The following is a 20,481-nucleotide window of genomic DNA, read 5'->3' as shown; positions in this document are numbered from 1 at the left end:
ACTATCTGTTTTGTGCACCAATGCATATTGGAGGAATAAGAATAAACCCATATTGATTGATATTTATAATAAGTTCAATAACAATATTGTGCATAAGTCCCCTATATTAGACATGTATAGCTTGGATACTTGGGTATCAAATATTAATATTCGAGATTGTGTTATTTGTAATGTTGACGAATTAGGTGTACCAAAGCGTTCAATGAGTGTGGCAAATTTAAGAATGTTGATTTCTAATATGTTTAGATGTAGATACGATAGTTATTATTTTATATTTACCGATGGCTCTAAAAGTGTTCATGGTGTTGGCGCAGCATTTTTTGATGTCCAAACAAACACTAGTATGAAATTTAAATTGTGCAATGACGCCTGTATCATGAGAGCTGAATTAACGGCTATAGTAGAAGCTTTGTCCTATGTTCACAGTTTGCCGTATAAGAATGTTGTGATTATGACCGACTCCAAGAGCGCTTTACAGCATTTGATTCGTTGTGTATCCGGAGTTCGAGGCATGCCGATTGCATACGAGGCATTAAAGAGTATACAATTTCTTCAGAAACAACTTGTAAATATTAAAATTCAATGGATAACTTCTCACATAGGTGTCCCGGGAAATGAAATGGCTGACAAGCTAGCTTCCGAGGCTATTGCTGATGGCATAGTTATTCCCGGTGACCCTTATTTTACTGAGCTTATTCCTCACATGAAAAAGTTTTGTCATAATTTGTGGGAGGAACATTTTAGTTTTGTTACAGCAAGAAAAGGTCTGTGGTACAGAACTATTCAGCATGATCTGCCTCGAGCTCCTTGGTTTGACGTGGGTAACATGCCGAGAGAACTTTTAGTGTTAGCATTTAGAATAAGGTCAGGCCATGTGCCTGCTAATAGGTTTCTGCACTTGATGGGTGTGAAACCATCCCCGTTATGCAATACCTGCACTCATCAAGTAGTGGACGACTTATACCACATTCTGTTAGAATGTTGTGCATTCGACGACTTGAGGCTACAGCTGTGTACGGCGATCGGTAGCGATATGTATAGTGGTGGAGTTAATGTTTTGCTTGGGAGACCTCTCTCGGAACAGAGTGTTGCTATCTATAAATTTGTAAAAGATGTGTTTTTGAGGAGAGATTCTTTTTAGTTCGTGTATTTTATTATCAGTTTATTTTAATTTATTTTTTCATTCAATCCTTAGTTAATTTTTTATATTCTGTTTCGGGTTGTCTCTCAAGTAAGGCGTGGGATTTACCATTGTGCATGTCGCCATCGATTATATCGAATGGCTCTGGCATCGAGTCTTTGAATGCACAATATTTAATTCAATTCACTAAATTTTTTATTGATTAATTTGTATATCGAGTTTATTATGGGTTTTTTTAATTTAATTTGTGTAAAACCTTACGAGGCTGGCATAACGCAGCAGCGTTTAAGCCTCTAAAAATAAAAGATTAAAAAAAAAAAAAAAAAAAACTTTCTTGTTCAGTTATTCAAAAGATCTTTCAGCACAGTTAAGTGTAAACTTATACCTTTATTTCACTGTACCAGAAAATCTGCTCTAATTAAACGCCAGAAACTTCGCTCCTTAAAAGAAGGTTTTAGTTACGAAGAAAATACGAAGAAGTTACGAAGTAAACTTTTAAGGAACAATACTATTGTTTACAAATTGTTGTTTCTTGTGCAAAGTAACTAAAAACAGTCAGTTTCAGAATCTGAAGTTTTCCCTTGTTTCATTCATAACTGCTTTTAAAGATACTTTAAGAGATTTTGGGAAATAAACTGCTGAAGTAAAAATATGATGAGTTCTGACTGTCTCTTTAAAATGTATTGAAAACTACATAAAACAATATTGCTAGTGTAAATGATATCATTCAATCTAACCTATTTCATATTATAAGGAAATATAAATTAAGGCAAGTTAAAAATGATGAAAACACTGGTAGGTACTCAGCTGCATCCAGTTAGACTGGAAGCCGGCCCCAACTTAGTTGGGGAAGGGCTAAGCAGATGATGATGATAACACACTAACAATGACAATTATGCGGAAGCAAAATATCTAATTTTAGAAGATTTCCAGCTATTTTGAATGAACATTACAAATGGGATACCCAAAATAACATCTCAAAAATTCTCAAAATTTCTTCCCTATTGAATTAACATATTCTAAAGCAAATATTTGGATACCGTGGGAAGTATCTTCTGAATATTTACTTCCTGAAATAACTCTTTAGTTAAATGAACATAAATAGTAACAGCACACTGCAGACTAAACAGTTGGCCGACAGTTGCCCGATGTTTGCCACAGTTATTTTTTTAAAGACAATTTTGATTTCAGTCAAAGTTTCCAGCCGGTCTGATGCCGGCTAAATACCTGATCATTGTAATGTGCGTACTAACATTCATCTTCATACTGGTTTATGAGTCCAAACTTTATTTATTTATAAGTACAGTGAGATACTACAAGTTAAGACACTCCGAAGATATCGGCCGACTAAAAGTTTGCAGTGTGCTGGGTACTCTAAATTGAATTGCTTCATCAAATTCACAAGCTAGTAAATTAATTCAAATTAGGAGGTGTATTTGTGAATATTTTTCATATATGAAGTTACACATTCATATTAGATTTTGGCTCAGTGAACCTCTCTCTGAAACATCGTTTCATGGAATGATGACGTACTGAAGTATGAAATTAATGGGAATTAATGGTACCTTCTAATAGCTACTTTATTTACATTTAATTTATCACTATTACAAAGACTAGTCGAATGAGGGACATACATTCGAACCCGAACCTACAATTACATAGTCCAAACTTACATAAAATATGAACAAAAAAAAAACACTGATAAAGACTGAAAAACTCGACAAAGCTTTAGCAGAAGTCTCGCAACACATTACAAAGTAATGAATGCTTTTTTATAAGAATAAAAATATTAATTTAGAAAATATATTATCCCTATTATCCCCATACTTTCCTCTGTTGTTTACCTCTAGCGCAATGAAATTTTCCACTGGATAATTTCGTCACAAATGCTTACTTGTTAGGTTTCCACTTAAGAAAATTTGGAGGTCTGTCACTATGGGGATTGTAAGAGTTTTAGGGTGAGTTTGACCATTTAATGGCGATAAATCAAACCACAATCAGCCGTCAAATAGACAACGCAGTGTAGTTAAGATGAATGCAATAGACTACAAATAAAGTATCTTGTATCTAATATAATTGCAAACCCAACGTGCAAGTCCGATTGCAGACGGTTCACACAATTCCACACCGTTTTTTTGCAGTTTTATTGCAGTCGTGTCAACTACATTCAAAGTCAGTCTGTCTAGAGCCTTAGAATCACTTTGCCATGTGGATAACAGTGCGATAGGGATATTAGATCCAAAATGGCCGACATTACGTCATGTTTGGCCTTGTTCTTCTTCATAGCCTTAGAATCACTTTGCAATTTGGATAACAGTGCGTTAGGGATATTAGATCCGACGTGGCAGATATTATATCAAGTTTGCTTCTGTTTTTCTACCTATATATTTAATGTTTTTATTTCTTCTCGTTGTTTCAGTCAGTATCAGTGACTGTGTCAGTGCTGACGCTGACGTTCATCTCCGTGGACCGCTGGTACGCCATCTGCTTCCCGCTCAAGTTCAAGTCCACCACCGGCCGCGCCAAGACCGCCATACTTATTATATGGACTTTGTCTCTTATATTCAGTAAGTAGTCTTTTGTAAACATCCATCTGTCTTGTGGTTTCAAATACTGACTTTTACTTCAAAAATGGACCTTAAACAGCACTAGCGAATTTTCCGTGCGGATAGTACCTACTGAAAAATAAATTGTCGCATTCCTCCGCATTAAATGCTCATACCATGACAGTCGGTTACACTTAGTTTGTTGGTTACAGCTGCCATTTCAAATTTCCTCTTGGCAAAAACAGTAAACATAACTACATAATATTTAACCACAATCACACAGTTTTACAGAAAATATGTGTATAACTTCCTCCGCCTTTCAAGTTATTCTATACAGAAATATCGATACACGATTTGGATTTTAACAGTGACGTGACTCTTAATGCATTTAAAATGATTTTAATGGGAGTTACTGAAGCGTATTGGACTTTGTATCAATCATACTTTATGTTATACAGCTGACAGTATTGTATTCTCTGAAAGAATGAGGATCATGTTTTGAAGAAAGTGATCAGAATAAATGTGGATGGATATAGTAGAAGAGGAGGACCAAAGAAACGATGGATGGATTTTGTGAAAGTCGACATGGTAGAAAGAATGTTACTTGTACGGCAGACAGAAGGGTATGGAAGAAAAAACATGTTGCTCCGACTCAAAACGAAAAAATTGAGATATGGGCAGGAAGATGAGGATGACCAGTTTTGTTTCTCTGGTTGAACCCACTAAACAAGAACTGCTCGTTAGAAGAATGAAAATTTATTTTAGCGCAAGGTTTTTGAATATTTCAAGCACATAAATCTGACGAACGTAGGCTATATTTTTTATCCGCGTGTGTAAAATAATTCCCTAGCGGGATGCGGTTGAAGCTACTTTCATTACTCAAGATAACATATGGGTTATTTTGTACGGTTGTGGGGAGTATTTCCCTCAGGACGAGAGTGAAACCAAGAGAAAGGTATAGGAACATATTATGCACTAATTACAAAGAAACCAAACCCAGTCAAAAACCTTATTTAAATCATTTTTAGGATTTCGTCCGTAGAGAGTACAACGAGACCTCACTGTCCGTCTGCCCGTCCGTCCGCCTGTCGACAGGCTGTATCTCAAGAACCATGATAGCTAGACAATTTTCACAGATTATGATCTATTATTATTGTTGCATCTGCAACCTAAAGGCTTTAGGGGCCCCCATACAAGAAACGTGTAACTTTTTATAAATATTGGAACGGAACCCTTAGTGCCCGACTCGCACTTGGCCGGTTTTACACTGATGACGTCATACAAAGGTATTACCAACAAGTTATAACCTGACTTATCTATTAGACAGGGCATTGGGTGATTGATAAATAATTGCCTGTGTATCGACGTTTTACGCGCTTGACGCATCGGTGATGTCATACCAAATATTTGTCTATGTAGGTGGAATGTAATATATTACATTTACTTAGTTATTAAATTAAGTAAAGTTGCTAGAGTTTGAAATTAAGTAGGTATAGTTTAAAACTTTTTTATCAAAAACATCGTGGAAGGGAAAGTCGAAGGAAAGAGGGGAAGGGGTCGTCCAAGGTCAAGGTCCAATAGCTACATCGAGCAAATTAAAGAGAAGGTGAATGTCGTGACGTATAAGGAACTTCAGGAGTTGGCGCTAGATAGGCGTAAATGGAAGGAGCCGCACCGAAAAGAGCTGGGCTCTTAAATTGAAGAAGAAGAAGTTTAAAACTGTAAGACTTACTATCTGCTGATTACCCGTAACAACTGCCAAAGATGTTCAAATGACAGGAGTGACCTACGGTTTAACGTGCCCTCCGAGACAACATCATTGGTGTCCAAAATATACTTCGAAAGTACATTCAAACTTCGAAAAGTTGCATTGGTACTTGACTGACTTGGAATCAAAGACACACTCTTACTTGAGAGATTGGTTCTTCACTTCACCCACGACTCGGGGTCGATTGTCACTCGATTTTGGCAAAGGTCAAGTTTGACAAAAAATAAAAACTTTTTGAATTTATATGTAAAAATAAGCACTTGTATTTGATATTTAAGAAGTTCTGTGAAAAAACTCTGTTTCAACAATGAAACAAAAAGTGTGTAGGCTACAGAAACACTTGAAGTACTAACATAAAAGCAATATTCCACCGGTGTGTGACTTTGTGACGAACACGAATGTTTCTTCTGCTTTACTCTCTCTAGCTTACATAAATATCATCTGCCTAGCCTTTCCCCAACTACGTGAGGGTCGGCTTCTAGACTTTCCAGATGCAGATGACTACTTACCAGTGTTTAGTCAGAAGGAGCGACTGTCTATCTGACCTCCTCAACCCAGTTACCCGGGCAACCCAATATTCCTTGGTAAGACTGGCTGTCAGACTTACTGACTTCTAACTAGCCTACAAATTATTATTTGCAAACATTTTTAAAATGTCAACGAAACGGCAACAGTGGATTTGCACCAACACGTACATAAAGCCGCGTACGCACGTACGAACTTTGTTGCGTTACATGATATGCAACAACTTGGTTCGCACGTGCGTACCACTATCGAACATCGAACACTCTGTTCGTCAAACATGTTCGCGGCGATCCTTGTAGTGTGTTCTGTATGGACGGTGTTCGAAGAGCTTTAATAAATGTTACGCAACAAAACTGCGAACATCAAAAAATTCTCCGCTACTTCAGAATCGACTACTTACAACGGCGCCGTCATGGCTACTAAGATAGAGTTCACGACTGTTGTTCGCGAACTCGACTCGAACTATGTTTGCGTTCGTGTTCGAATATGCCGTCCATACGTACGAACCAAATGTTCGGGTCTGGTGTTTGTGTTCGCTATGTTCGTGTTCGTACGTGCGTACGCGCCTTAATGTAGACATTGTTCGCGAACAAATGTGCGCGAACTTATTTTGGTGTACTAAAGACTAAAGAAACCACTTAGATCCCGCAAAATCTTTCAACTACCAACGAGGCTTGAATTGATGTAAAAACTTTTTCAACCTTTTGGTCAATTACACCGATCTGTTAAAGTCGAGCCCAATTTCAATGACAGTCGTTTACGTAATCCGCAAAACAAATTTTCTTTTTACTACGAAGCTCGTATTTTTGTGACACCTAGTTCTTATCTAACCTTGCTTCGGTGATATATTGTTTTAGGAACTTAAGTCCAAAATAAAATGTTACCTATCTAAAAATTAACAGCCATTTTTATTAATCAGTTGTATATCCTATGGCCTTTAAAATTGGTCTTAAACTTTGTTCAAGACTTTGATTTTACATTCAAACATTGCTTATGAATTCAGTTTTAATTAAACTCAATTTACTTTCCCAAAGACTTTTGAGGCTAATTTCTTGAGCTGTCAAAACAAGGCTACAATCGACATTTTGGTAATTACTTAAACTCAGTTTAGAGTGGTGCAATCAGCCAGCAACATGATTAAAGTTAAGGTGTGAACTTCTTTGAAAGCACTTTTAAACTTGGAACCGTAGAGGTCGGAAAGATAGGGGAGATGTCATTAGGTAGGTTAGGCGCCTTCTTTTAGGTCAAGTAACGGTAGGCGTTATCAGTTACTAGAACTAACGAGACGTTACGGTTTCTAGTCAAATGAAAACCAACCTGTCAATTATTGGTATTGATGCTATGGTGATCTTATTTTGAAAATAATGAACGTGTTCCATAGATGGCGTGTAAGGCCGGAGCTAGTAACGTTTCTCGTCCCCCGAACATAGCATTTTGGTGCGCTACTTTCTTAGGAGATTTTGCGTTATGACATCTCCGGTAGTCATTTAGTTCTCCATGCTTGGAACGCATTAAATTGTTGGACGTCGTTTATTTTAAGCTTCCACTCAGAACTTTAATCGTTGATAATTTGTTTCGGCCATTTAATGTAACAGCATGATTTAAAGGTAATTTATGACGAGGAAAGAAACGGGAAGAATTTAGGTTGTCTCTTTTTAATTGATTGAACTTTGGTAAACTTTCTGATATTTACACGTGTTTCGTTATTAATTAATGTTCAAAATAAATTATATAATAACATCACCCCAATTTTTTACAAAACGCTTCCTTCCCGCTATTTAGAAAAACAATTATTTTCTACTGGAAGAATCCTAATTAGTAGAATAGAACTGTAATTGAGAGCTGTAGAAAAATCGACTAACTAAACTAACTTTCTCAACACTTCAACTTCTGGTAAGTAAACAATAATAAAGGAGAGGACTACTTCCTTAATAAAAATAAAAAAATGAAAAAATACGCTTCAGCTACAAAAAATCACAGCAATCTCACTAAGATTGATGTGGATATTTAAAACCTATCTATCCTTTTCTTGCGATTAGAGACTGCAATACGACACTATTTATATAGACCTAACGTAAATATTCAATCTCCAATCGCAAAATCAGTAGACACGGTATAGAAAGTCACGTACCACCGGTCCTAAGCCGGGTAGTTCTGTATTGAAGTAGGAATTATAGTCTCTGGCGTATTAACAAAGTTTTCAGCTTACCTCAAATGTTATCCAACTATCATATTACAAGATAGACTAAACTCTCAGAACCGTGGTTTGAATAGTCTTGTCCTATAGGGACTATGGAATATCAATCATTTGCTTGTAATCTGAATTTACAACCCCAAGTATTATAACTATATGGAGATTAATTCCACGTTTCTATCAGATCCTAAGTCTATCTAATCTGTATTGTAATTCATCATTCTCCTGCCCTTATCCTAAACTTAGGATAGATAGCGTTTAATATGTAAGAGTATATTTAAGACAATATGCTAAAATAATCGTTTGGTATGGTATGGGCATGTAATGAGGAGGGATGATACGCATGCAACAAAGTGTGTGCTAAGTATGAATGTAGATGGATGGAGAGGAAGAGGAAGACCTAAGAAAAGATGGATGGATTGCCTGAAAGATGACATGAATAGGAAGGGAGTGAGTGTCAGTATGACGAGTGACAGGGAAAAATACAAGCGGAAGACATATTGCCCCTTGATCGATCTGTTTGTCAGTCTTTATGGCTTTTGACTATACTTTATGACTGGCTGACTGACCAAATGACAGCCAACCCACACAAAAAGACGCGACACTCTGTTTGATAAAATGGTCACGGTGAATTCCTGGATAGGGATTGCTAAACCTTAATTACGATCGATTAAACAATGTGGCTGTTACCTAGCCACGAGCCCCAGAAAACTCAAAGAAACAAATCATCAATCAATGCGATCAAAATATATAGAAATCTTTTATTTATTGGTTATTTTGTCCACAGATGCACCAGAACTCGTGGTACTGACTACAGAGAAGTCAGTGCCTCTAAGATTCGAGTTGGAGTACCTCGTCCAGTGCGTCGCGACGTGGTCATCGAATAGCGACCTTGTGTGGCACGTCATAAAAGTCATTTTCATTTACACGTGAGCATACCATTTTAACCTATTTTAGTTTTTTCTAAGATGGCAATGACTGATGAAACGGTGAAGGAAAACATCTTGAGGTAACCTGGACTATAAAGTCTGAAATCACCAACCCGCATTGAGCAAGCGTGGTGATTAACGCTCAATCCTTCTCCGTGTGAGAGGAGGCCGCAGCCCAGCAGTGGGACGATAAAAAAAGGCCGTAACCTAAGATGGCGTCCTCTACAAAGAGTATATTTAAAATACATACCTCTATTGTAATTAGCTAGTATCACATTTAAAAAAAAATAGTTTCTAGAATTTGATCCCGGAAAATGTCGTAATATTGACATCGGTTTTTACTAAAATGAGTACTTTGCTTTTGATCAAATAGGTACGCTATATTCGTAAAACTACAGGAAAAAGTAACTACAACTGTAAAACGAATTTCAGTTAAGCGCAAAAGGCAACGAATTCGTTTTATTAACATTGCAAGCTAAACTATAAATTGCACTGACTCGTTAAGCATTTAAATACAATACATATATACATAGATGTACAAATATCTACAGGGTACAATTTATATACAACATGTAACTTAATTAACGCACATCCTGAAATTAGTTTGTTCAGAATCGTTTACTGAATCGATTTATATCATCTTTAATATAGGTAATTTTTTATCCCAAAAATAATTAAAACTACGGAAATTATTGTCATATTAACCCTGTACAGGCAAAACAAATTCAAATAGACCGTAACTCAAAGTAATAAGACTTCGTGTATTGTCGGCTTTTTCCGTAGTTTCGTTATGTTGTGTCGAGTCGAGCGGCGCGCGGCGCGATATTTGCGTGCGTAGTAGTATGACCAAAAAGTTCTCCAAGAATTGGTATAACTAATTTAATAAATAACAATGCATATACATGTTAAATTAAAAATTCAGTGTATGTATTAGGGTGCGTCCACATCTGGCGAATGCGCCGCGAATGCGCAGCACGCGAGCCGATCGCGAGCTGTCCGCGAGCTGCGCGCGTGCAGTCACTGCAATAGTTCGGTGCGCCTCTTTAGCGCAACTCACGCAAGGCTCGTATAGAGCGCGCGAGCGGCGCGCGATCTGCGCGCAATCAGTTCTCGCCCTTACAGTTCCGTATATTGGCTCAGTACTATCGAAGATGTCAGACGTCGCGCGCCGCCTGCGCGCCGCTCGCGTGCGGCGCTTAGGTCGCGCGCGAGCTGCGCGCGGGCGGCGCAGAAGCGGCGCACGAACAAAAATGCACGCGCGCAGCTCGCGGACAGCTCGCGATCGGCTCGCGTGCTGCGCATTCGCGGCGCATTCGCCAGATGTGGACGCACCCTTATGATTATAACATAATATTCTAATTAGGGTGTTTGAGGGTGTGCGTTAATTACGTTACATATTGTATAACTCTCAATTAATTTAGTATTAACCAACATTGACAAAGTTTTAGTTATATTGCTGCGGCTCTGTGGTAAACTTATAGCTACGTATTATGTATGTATATCATATAACTAAGTATGTACTTTAGTAGGTAACTCGTGAAATAGCGGTCTTAAGTAAGGTATTTATAACCACGAAGGAGGAACATAGTACTTACAGGAATTATGTATTTTGTGTAAGATTAAACTCTTACTTTTAGTAAGTAAAGCTTAAGAAATAGTTATCATAATAAGCTGGCTTTTAGGCGTCATTGATGTTTTCCCTTATTTTTAAAAAATATTTATTTAGATCGCTATCTCACCTGCGTTAACTTAACTAACTTCTTCCTGCGTTCCAATAAAAAGTAATTTATACCTGTCAGAACCCATCTGCTTGTCGGAACTTCAATCGGCTTGGGGGTTTTACTCTCGGCTCTCAAAGTTAAAAAAAAAAACAAACTCAGTTTAGCAACTATATATAGAACGAATGAACGTTTCTGTGCAGTTGACAGACATTGAAACTAAAATACGACCATTTAGGACAGTGTGCTAGAAGTGGAAAATGCATTCACTCATAAATAAAAACAAGATTTTATTTGTACAAAAAAGTCAAACGTCGTTATTTAGTCACATAATGTTACCACAAAAAATAAATCAATCTGTGGATGCGCCATTCAGTGAATTAGAAGAGTACAGAAGGTTCATTTCAAGGACAGTCTCTTGAGTTGTAACTCCTGTTTTTCATGGTTAACTTTAGAAATGACAACATCAAATCAAAGCTAGTGCCGACTAAACAGATTGCTCAGTGTGTGTAATAGATGTGATAACACCAAAAATATATTGACTACAAAAACACTAACGGTCTTTGTAAAAAAAGTAAACAGATGTTTGTCACGTCTTCTGAAGAAAATTCTCCAAACAACATTTTCTAAAACGCATGTTACAAACGTCAGTTTAACTTTTTTTTGTAAGATCATAATTCTTTTTTATTGAAGCCTTGTAAAAGCAATTATCTCGAAGCTTTCATTCAGTCTTGGTAATAAATTGGATCCGAACTTAGAACTTGCGTGTTATAAGACCATTCTATTAATTAAAGAATTCAAAGGAATTTGGGCGAAGTCCACTACAATACAAAAGTAAATCATTCACTAAATTGAGGAAACCGAAATATAAGTTACCGCGGCTCTGGTTCACAAAGGGCATAAGAAGGAACGTGGTGGGTTTCAGTCGGTAAGAGTCTGACACTCCCTTACGCTGCACTCACATTTAAGGGGTAATTTGATGATTTCGCCTCCTCAAAAAATACTTCCAAAATATGTTTAGGTAGAACTTTACTTAGAAAATAAAAGAATTTATTTCATAAAAATCGAGATATAGTTTTATTACGAAGTGTCCTAATATTATTTAGGTATATTACATTGGGATACGCGAGAAGTATTTTATTATTATTGAAAAATAGTGGCGTTTTTTCCACAAACATGTTTTTTTTTTTAATCCGGTCAGGCCAATCTAATTTAAAGCTTTTGTTAGAAAACTTCATTCTTTCATGCAAATACTTCTTGACATAGTTTTCATCACATGATGTTTACAACCTTATTCGATTCGATTTCATATTTTTCTCAAATCCTTTCACAAAAACTTGGTATTTCGTATTAATTAATCGCTAAATAACAGCTCTCTCAAAATTTGATTTTTGAAAAATTAATCCTCATTTTTCAATGCCAGTGTAGAAAATACGAAATCCTATGTCCTTGAGCGATTAATTGATAGCCATTTGTTTACGGAAAATTTTACCAGCGATTTTAGGCTAATTAATATTTTTTTTCAAGAGTATTGTTTGAGGGATTAAAAAAAGTGTGAATAAAAGAAGAGTGTTTAGGGATTTGTATGGTCAATTAACTTTAATATTTTATGAAAAATATTAAGGTTGTATTTTTTTGTATAAAATAAAAAGTAGGTCGTGTAAACAGGATATGAAAAATAAAAAAAATGATTTTTCTTATTGCTTTCGTAGTCAGTGTACCAACCGTGTTCAACCAATGGCTGAATAGCCAAGGTGGGAGAAAGGGCCTTTTGTAGTCACGGACCAAGTGCTTGATATAGAAAGCGGTGCTTCTGGATATGGGACACACATTATCAGGTTTCTCTTGGGCTTTTGACTGTGTAGCCAAAAAATATTTTTTGTCATTCATATCGGGTGTGTCGTTCATAATCACATTAAATGAAATGCGTTAATATACTTATATGTCGATTAACAGAAATAAAAAAGAAATATACGTAAAAATAAATAAATGATTTTTTCAAACAAAGTAAATAGAATAAAAATGTGCGAAAATTAGAACACCATATAAAAGTCAGTCATTACAAACAACTGAAATTCTCCCTTGAAAACTGACAACTGTCAACTGAGCAAAACATTCGATACCCCTAACTTTGTCTCTGCTTTACACATGATGTTGTAAATTATAAAAACGAAAAATGACTCCTGTGGTTAAACCACTGAATGGATTAGGTATTTTTTTTTACAATTCGCCATAGCATATCAAAAAGTATATGTGATAGGATTTAATGTGATTATGAACGACACACTCTGTATACGTAGAAAAAAAGTCCTAGCAGATTATGACCATATCATAATAATTTATAGTGACAAGGCTAAGTGTGTCCAAGATATCACCCATTGAAATGATTTAAATTTTATGATGTCGATCCCTATACTTATTGAACTTGTGAATTGCAGTAGATAATCTAATAACACGAATACCTTATCAATAATAACCATGTTTCCACTAAGTTGTAAGTTTATAACATAGATTATTTGACAACTTGGAACTATTGAAACATAATACATGATTATTATATTGTAAGACTGATGATAACTTGACAGAAACTTGGTTGTACTTAGTGAACTAAAGTTTTCAGTTATTGAATGTTAAACATATATGTATAATGCGAAAGTTTGGTAGAATATATAATTATGGATGTATGAGTATTTGTAATTTGTTGTCTTTCAAGCAAGAACTGCTGGATGTATTTTGATGAAACTTGTCAGTAATATAGTAAGAAATATTTTCTCTTTTCGTTTATATTTTTGATCTTCTTTTGCTAGCAGTCAAACAATTATTATAGTTAAGTGCAAATAATATGAGTTCCATTTGATTTTCTAGTTTTGCGATAAATAGAAAATGAATGTATTTCATAAATACTTATTATATCATTTTGTGTATATAATTGTAATAGAAATTGACTTTGATCGATAGCTTATATGATTATGATCCATCAAATCCCAAACCTTTCTTTAAATAAAATAAGAGTTCATATGGAATCTGGTTGCAGCTGACCAACTCAACATTGTCTTTCTGAAAGTCCATTTTCTTCTGTCATTGTCATTCGCATGGATGTTCACTTATTTTCATATAAAACGTACCACACGACACGAAACGTCAAATTTGAAAGGATCTTTTATGGAAAATAACTTTTTTTGAAAAAAAATTGTTTGGTAATTTTTTTGCTCGTTATTATGGGTAGTCTATAAAATCAGAAATATTGCAAAAATATACGATGTGTTGAGGGATAAATAAGCGGCAGAAATCTGGTCAGCTTCAACTATGTTCAAGCCTAACTCTTAGCCTAACCCATTTTATAATTGTTTTTAGTTGTATATATGTATAAATAAGTTTATTTTTACTCTTAGTCTAATTTAAAACTAGCTTCCACACGCGATTTGCACCTGCGTCTCCATAGAACGAATTGCCGCACCTAGATATATGTATAACAAATATGTATATATATAACAACGTGTGAAGAAGAAAAAAACATACACTCGCAAACTTTCGCGTTTATATTTATCAGTGATGATCAGATTAATGTAGTTTGATAAGATTAGGGAGGAAGTTTCGTCCCAACTGAAAGTACCTTAACTTTCTCCTATGATATAGAACTTAGTTTAATATTAAATTGTATTTTTGTTTCTAGACTACCACTTCTACTGATGACCGTGGCGTACTACCAGATAGTGAAGGTGCTGTGGCGATCTGAGAAGATACCAGGTCATGCAGAGACAATGAAACTGGCACCCGCCGAACAGAGTAAGTCATAACTATACGATGTATCTATACCAATATTATGAAGAAAAAAACAGTATTTTCGCTTGTTTATAATGGAAAACTCAAGACTACTAAACCAATAAAAAATCTTTCACAGTTGGAAAGCCACACGTTTTCCGAATAACATAGGCTATATTTTATTCGATACGGGTAGTAGATCCCAAGGGACGCGGGTGAAACCGCTGGAAAACGGCTACTAACTTGAAAACTTTTGATTTTTATCATGTGAGTGTGATAGAAAATTATTCTGAAATACGTTAAAAATGTCATTTCCGAAGACTGAGTTCACAGTTGCGAACCTTGGGGAAAGCAGTAGCTGTCGATGATAAACGAAAGAAAAATGGATTAGGTATGAGTTATAACAACATAATATTTTAAAAGATAAACAAGATCTCCCATTTTGAATTTTGGGTAAAAATTATCTCCAAAACAGATTACTGTCCTCCTGGCTATTGAAAATGCATCGTACCTACCTTAGTTGTATAAAAAATCGTTACATATTGTGAAAAATAAGCGGCCATTTTTTTCGCAACGCAGAGTACAATATGTTTATTAAAAACTGCAAACTCATCAAATTAATATTTTCAAAGAACCCACGTATTTCTTTCCGACACCATTGTTACAAAAACAAACAGTTTTCCCATACGTTATAGTTTTTTTACGAAATTCCGACATTCCATAGTTTTTATAGAATTATAGTAATTGTTATAAATTATGACGGAAAGATTTACAAGTGCATTCTTTGAACTTAAGCCCTGTTTATAAGATGAGATAATTTTGACGTTTATGTCTTAAGAAAAAACTTGTTTGAAAAGCAACGGAAGTTATTTCTCAAACGCAGGACAGTTATTAGTTAAACTTTGATATAACACCTGTTCTTTGACTTGTTTAAAATAAATAGTTTGATATTTTAGAAAAGTTTTTTTTTGTTATAAACTCTTGTTAGAATTTTTTGACTCAGTTTTTTCAGACTAAACAGTCGACCGGGGGTTGACCCAATGTCATCATCCTCCGAGCCTTTTTCCCAAACTATGTTGGGGTCGGCTTCCAGTCTAACCGGATTCAGCTGAGTACCAGTGCTTTACAAGAAGCGACTGCCTATCTGACCCCCTCAACCCAGTTACCCGGGCAACCCGATACCCCTTGGTTAGACTGGTGTCAGACTTACTGGCTTCTGACTACCCGTAACGACTGCCAAGGATGTTCAATGACAGCCGGGACCTACAGTTTAACGTGCCATCCGAAACACAATCATTGGTGTCTAAGATATACTTAGAAAGTACAGACAAACTTAGAAAAGTTGCATTTGTACTTGCCTGACCTGGAATCGAACGCGCACCCTCATACTCGAGAGGTTGGTTCTTTGCCCACTAGGCCACCACGACTTCCCAATGTATGGCAAAAAAATAAATCAATTGAATATATTGATTCCAACTAAAGTTTTCAGTCGATCTGATACCAGCTGAATACCTGATCTTTGTAATGTGCGTACTACCTTTAAGCTAGGCGTCCACTTATCGGTATCGTACGCAACGGACGCATCGCACGCAACGGATCGTAGTATCATTTATACCTATAGAAACTCATACAAGTGCGTCCACCTGTCCGCATCGTACGCATCGCACATCTTGTTTGAGTTTCTATATAAATAATACTACGATCCGTTGCGTGCGTTCCGTCCGTTGCGTACGATACCGACAAGTGGACGCTTAGCTTAAATCTTCATACTGATTTATGAGCCCAAACAAACTATCGGCCGACTAAATTTTGTAGTGTGCGAATACTCTAAACCGATTTCAAAATGTTTTTCACTGAAGGAAAGTTACACTAACTATTAAGTAATCCGTGGCTACAATTTACGCGAGTGTCAAAGGTATTTCATCCTATTATGGGAAGTTTCTACGAAACCTTAGGAAAAAAGCTAGTGTACAAATAAAATTAATAAAGGTAGGTACGATTCTTTCCCTAAGTTCCTGTCTAACTCAATTTAGGTAAAGGTAGTACCTTTGTCTCAAAGAGAAGTTTGCGATTCGAAGGCTCCGAACAATACGGTACGCACTTAATATTTAATCTTCTAGCTCAAAGTACGGTAGAAGTTATTTAGTTATTTAGTCTTTTGCGGTTTCATTCCGCGTATAAAAAAGACTTAAACACCTGGATCTGAAATCTGGCTGTGGAAGTGGCTAGGGTCTCATCTCTCTCCATAATGAATATCATTAGAATCGGTCCAGTCATATTAGAGTAGAAACAAAAAAAAACCGACAAAGTGCGAGTCAGACTCGCGCACGAAGGGTTCCGTACCATTATTTATAAAACCGCATCTACCTGTTGCCGTTATCGACATCGAGCAAAACTGGGCAAAAAATCACGTTTGTTGTATTTGGGCCCCCCAAAATTCTAGTCTAGTTTTCAGTATTTATTGTGCAACAGAAATACATCTTTTGTGAAAATTTCAACTCTCTTACTATCATGGTTTATGAGATACAGCCTGGTGCCAAACGGACGGACGGACGGACAGAGGAGCGAAAACAATAGGGTCCCGTTTCAGTCTTTGGGTACGGAACCCTAAATGGCAAACTCATTTTTAAAACGTTATGAAACTAAAATGAAATCGTAAATGCTTGTATATATGGAAATGTGAAAGTATGAGGGGATGTTTATTACGCAATAACTATTGAACAGCCTTGAGGAAACTCAGTTATATCAACTTCTTATCGAGTGAGCATATAATAAGGCCAAGTGTCAGAGTATTACATGCCCTCCAGGCACGGAGGGATAACACCACTCACTTCCAGACTTTGGGCTTCTTTGCGAAAGTTTCTACAACCCACAAAGCCATGTTTCGACCCGACCCAGGAATCGACTCAGTCACAAACATTAGTAAATTCATTTCTGACACTTACGCGAATATTAGACATTTAAATAAAACTACTTTTACGGATTTAGTTAAAATTCTGTTACAGCCTTTTTATCGTCCCACTGCTAGGCACAGGCCACCTTTCACATGGAGAAATATTGAGCGTTAATCACCACACTTGCTCAATGCGGGTTGGTGATTTCAGTCAGACTATATGTCGCGATAAAATCCGTAAAAGTAGTTTTATTAAAACATTAGTAAATTCTTTTCTATTCTATTCCTACACCACTTCACTAATACCTAGCAATAGTAAACTATGAAGGTCAGAGAACAGCCGTCATATATAATTCCCAGATAAAATAATACAGAGCTGTCTGTTCGATCGAGATACTGTTGATAAAAATACTTCGGCAATAACAAATGTATGAAAACATCAATCGGCACTTTATGTGCTATGTTTTATGGACATACCAAGTCTATATTGCATTAGGATTTTTTGGCAAAAGTTACATACCTAATATTATATCATTTTTAGGCGCAACATTTCTGCGTGTTTCTATATACGACGAGCTTCTGATATCGGTTTCACCCGCTTCATTTTGGATAAATATTCTGCATACGTCTATTCATAGAATATTTAATTTTATGCGCGCAGCTATTGGCTTAGGTTTTCAGCCACAAAAGAAAGTGCTTTCAGCACTAATAACCGCATAGACAAGCACTGCCACAATCATCTGACCTAGACGCTCTGTGGCCAATGATGATGATGATGTCTATTCATAGATACGATGAGATTCGTCAACGGTTTCATCGACTGTCCCGGGGGTACTACACAGCGCGCCTGGATACAATGTACCTACAATAATTGCCTCCATAGATAAATGGGCTATCTAACACTGAAATATTTTTTCATATCAGTCCCGTAGTTCCTCACATTAGAGCGATCGAATAATCAAACAAATTCCACAGCTTAAAAAAAATATTAGGAATAAAACTCATATGGATTACGTGAAATAAGATCGGCTCGATAGCTTTTTTGGAAAATCCAATTTTTTCAAGTGTTAGCGAGAACGGTCCTTTTTTGAAATGTTCAGCAAAAGCACAGTCATTATTTATTTCGTGAAAATTAAAGTATTCAAAAAATATTTCTATCACACAGAATTCGGGAAATCTTATTATTCAACTGGATATATTTTGTATTCTTCTTATAAATATCAAATTCGTAGTAATCCAATCGCCTTTTTGATAAAATGGTCTTTTTATATCAGTTTTATAAATAACATAAAATAAACTAATCACATAAATAAAATACAGGTGTATGTGCTTTTATATTTTTTCATATAAAAAAATATTTTCTTTTTCGTGTTCCGAGGAAATTAAGCAGATAAACCAAATCCTAAGAAAACACAAACGGTGACGTTTTACCCGATTGCAGGATGTGGTTCTCCTAGGACTTCTGTCTTCCGTCAAACTATGAAAAATGCGATTACAAAACAAATATAGAAATCAAATCAACATGCAAATTACACAAACTGATTGCTTTGGTACTAGGAACAATTTAGCTTACGTATAGGTATTGAAAATGGACCTTCTATTTAATGGACTTGCAAATTCGAAATTATTTGTAGGATTCATACATATACCTACCTATTATTCATCATCAATACACTTTTGCACGCTAAGCCTGACTACGATTTTTTTGCGGACGAGTCACTATGTCTGCAGTACTGTGAGATGAGAGCGTGTGAATGTCTTTTTTCTATTAAGACATTAAACAAAATATAACTGGCACTGGCCGTTTTTGTTTACAAATAAATAAATCATATCAGCCAATTGCCGTCCACTGATGAAGATAGGCCTCCCCCAACGAAAGCTAACCATCCCGGTCATAGGAAGCCCTATTATTGGCAAGAATTATTATTTTTTTATATAAAACTTAGACCCATTTCCACCAACAAGGTCCGGATAGTAATAAAATGGTATAAAACGGCAAAGTTATTTGACAAGATCAGTATTTTACTGACTTCATTTGTGTGGTAAGAACTCAAAACAGTGTTTAGACATCCCCATATTAATATAAAACGTGTCTTAAAAAAGAACATCAAAATCGTATGAGCTGTTTTCGTGTTCATTTGTAACAGACAGTTCTATAAATTTTTACTTTTATTTTAAATCGAATACAAATAATATGAAAATGCAAAATATGTCACTTATAATATGCTTGCAACGACATTGACAGGTCTCGTATACTGCTCAGTAAACAAAATAAATTCAAAGAAAATTCGGTTAAAAGATTTTTATAAAACACGTGACATCTGTATATTTTTTTTGTTGTAACACACCATATTTTTTTGAGTAAAACTATTTGTATTATATAAATAAATGAGAAAAAAAAGTCGTGGTGGCCTAGTCGGCAAAGAACCAACCTCTCAAGTATGAGGGCGCGGGTTCGATTCCAGGTCAGGCAAGTACCAATGGTGTACTGGCAAGTACCAACGTGATAAAAAGGTGAAGGAAAAAATCTTGAGGAAAGCTGGACTATACAGGAATGAATTTTATCCAGTGCGCAAACTTTGTCAACTTATAGTTAAATAAGTTTTATAGATACGTATACAGGGTGGCCCATCCATAGGCGTCCAAAAGAAAAATTTAGAAGCTCTATGCTATGGGGTATCCGAATCACCCCCATGTATGTTCAGCGATTTTATGTAGTTTAGGAGCTAGAATTGTTTTTAATTTTTTTCCGTAATTTTCATTTCAACATTGTTTTTTCTATTTTACCTTTTTTTCCTAACGTTTACAGATGTTTTTTTTTTTTTTGTAATTAATCATCGTGATTATAGCTAACACCTGAAAAAAGCAGTTTGGCTAAACATTCTAGAACTTACATAAAATTTTATCTGAAGTTCAATTATCATATAATATCTTAAAATTCATTCCTGTATAGTCTGAAATCACCAACCCGCATTGAGCAAGCGTGGTGATTAATGCTCAATCCT

The 20,481-nt window shown here is 35.8% G+C and overlaps 1 protein-coding gene across 1 annotated transcript in view; it reads left to right on the top strand.

Annotated features, from left to right (window-relative positions):
- LOC124641586 (orexin/Hypocretin receptor type 1-like) overlaps window positions 1–20,481 on the top strand; it is a 146,734-nt gene that overhangs the window by 102,409 nt on the left and 23,844 nt on the right. The window contains exons 3-5 of the mRNA XM_047179724.1: window positions 3,561–3,708; window positions 8,962–9,103; window positions 14,495–14,607. Coding sequence (XP_047035680.1) covers window positions 3,561–3,708; window positions 8,962–9,103; window positions 14,495–14,607 — 403 coding nt within the window. The remainder of the gene's footprint in view (window positions 1–3,560; window positions 3,709–8,961; window positions 9,104–14,494; window positions 14,608–20,481) is intronic.

The sequence above is a fragment of the Helicoverpa zea genome, chromosome 22 (genome assembly GCF_022581195.2).
Source record: "Helicoverpa zea isolate HzStark_Cry1AcR chromosome 22, ilHelZeax1.1, whole genome shotgun sequence".
In the NCBI taxonomy this organism is placed as follows: domain Eukaryota; kingdom Metazoa; phylum Arthropoda; class Insecta; order Lepidoptera; family Noctuidae; genus Helicoverpa; species Helicoverpa zea.
This window is presented reverse-complemented; position numbering and strand designations above follow the sequence as displayed.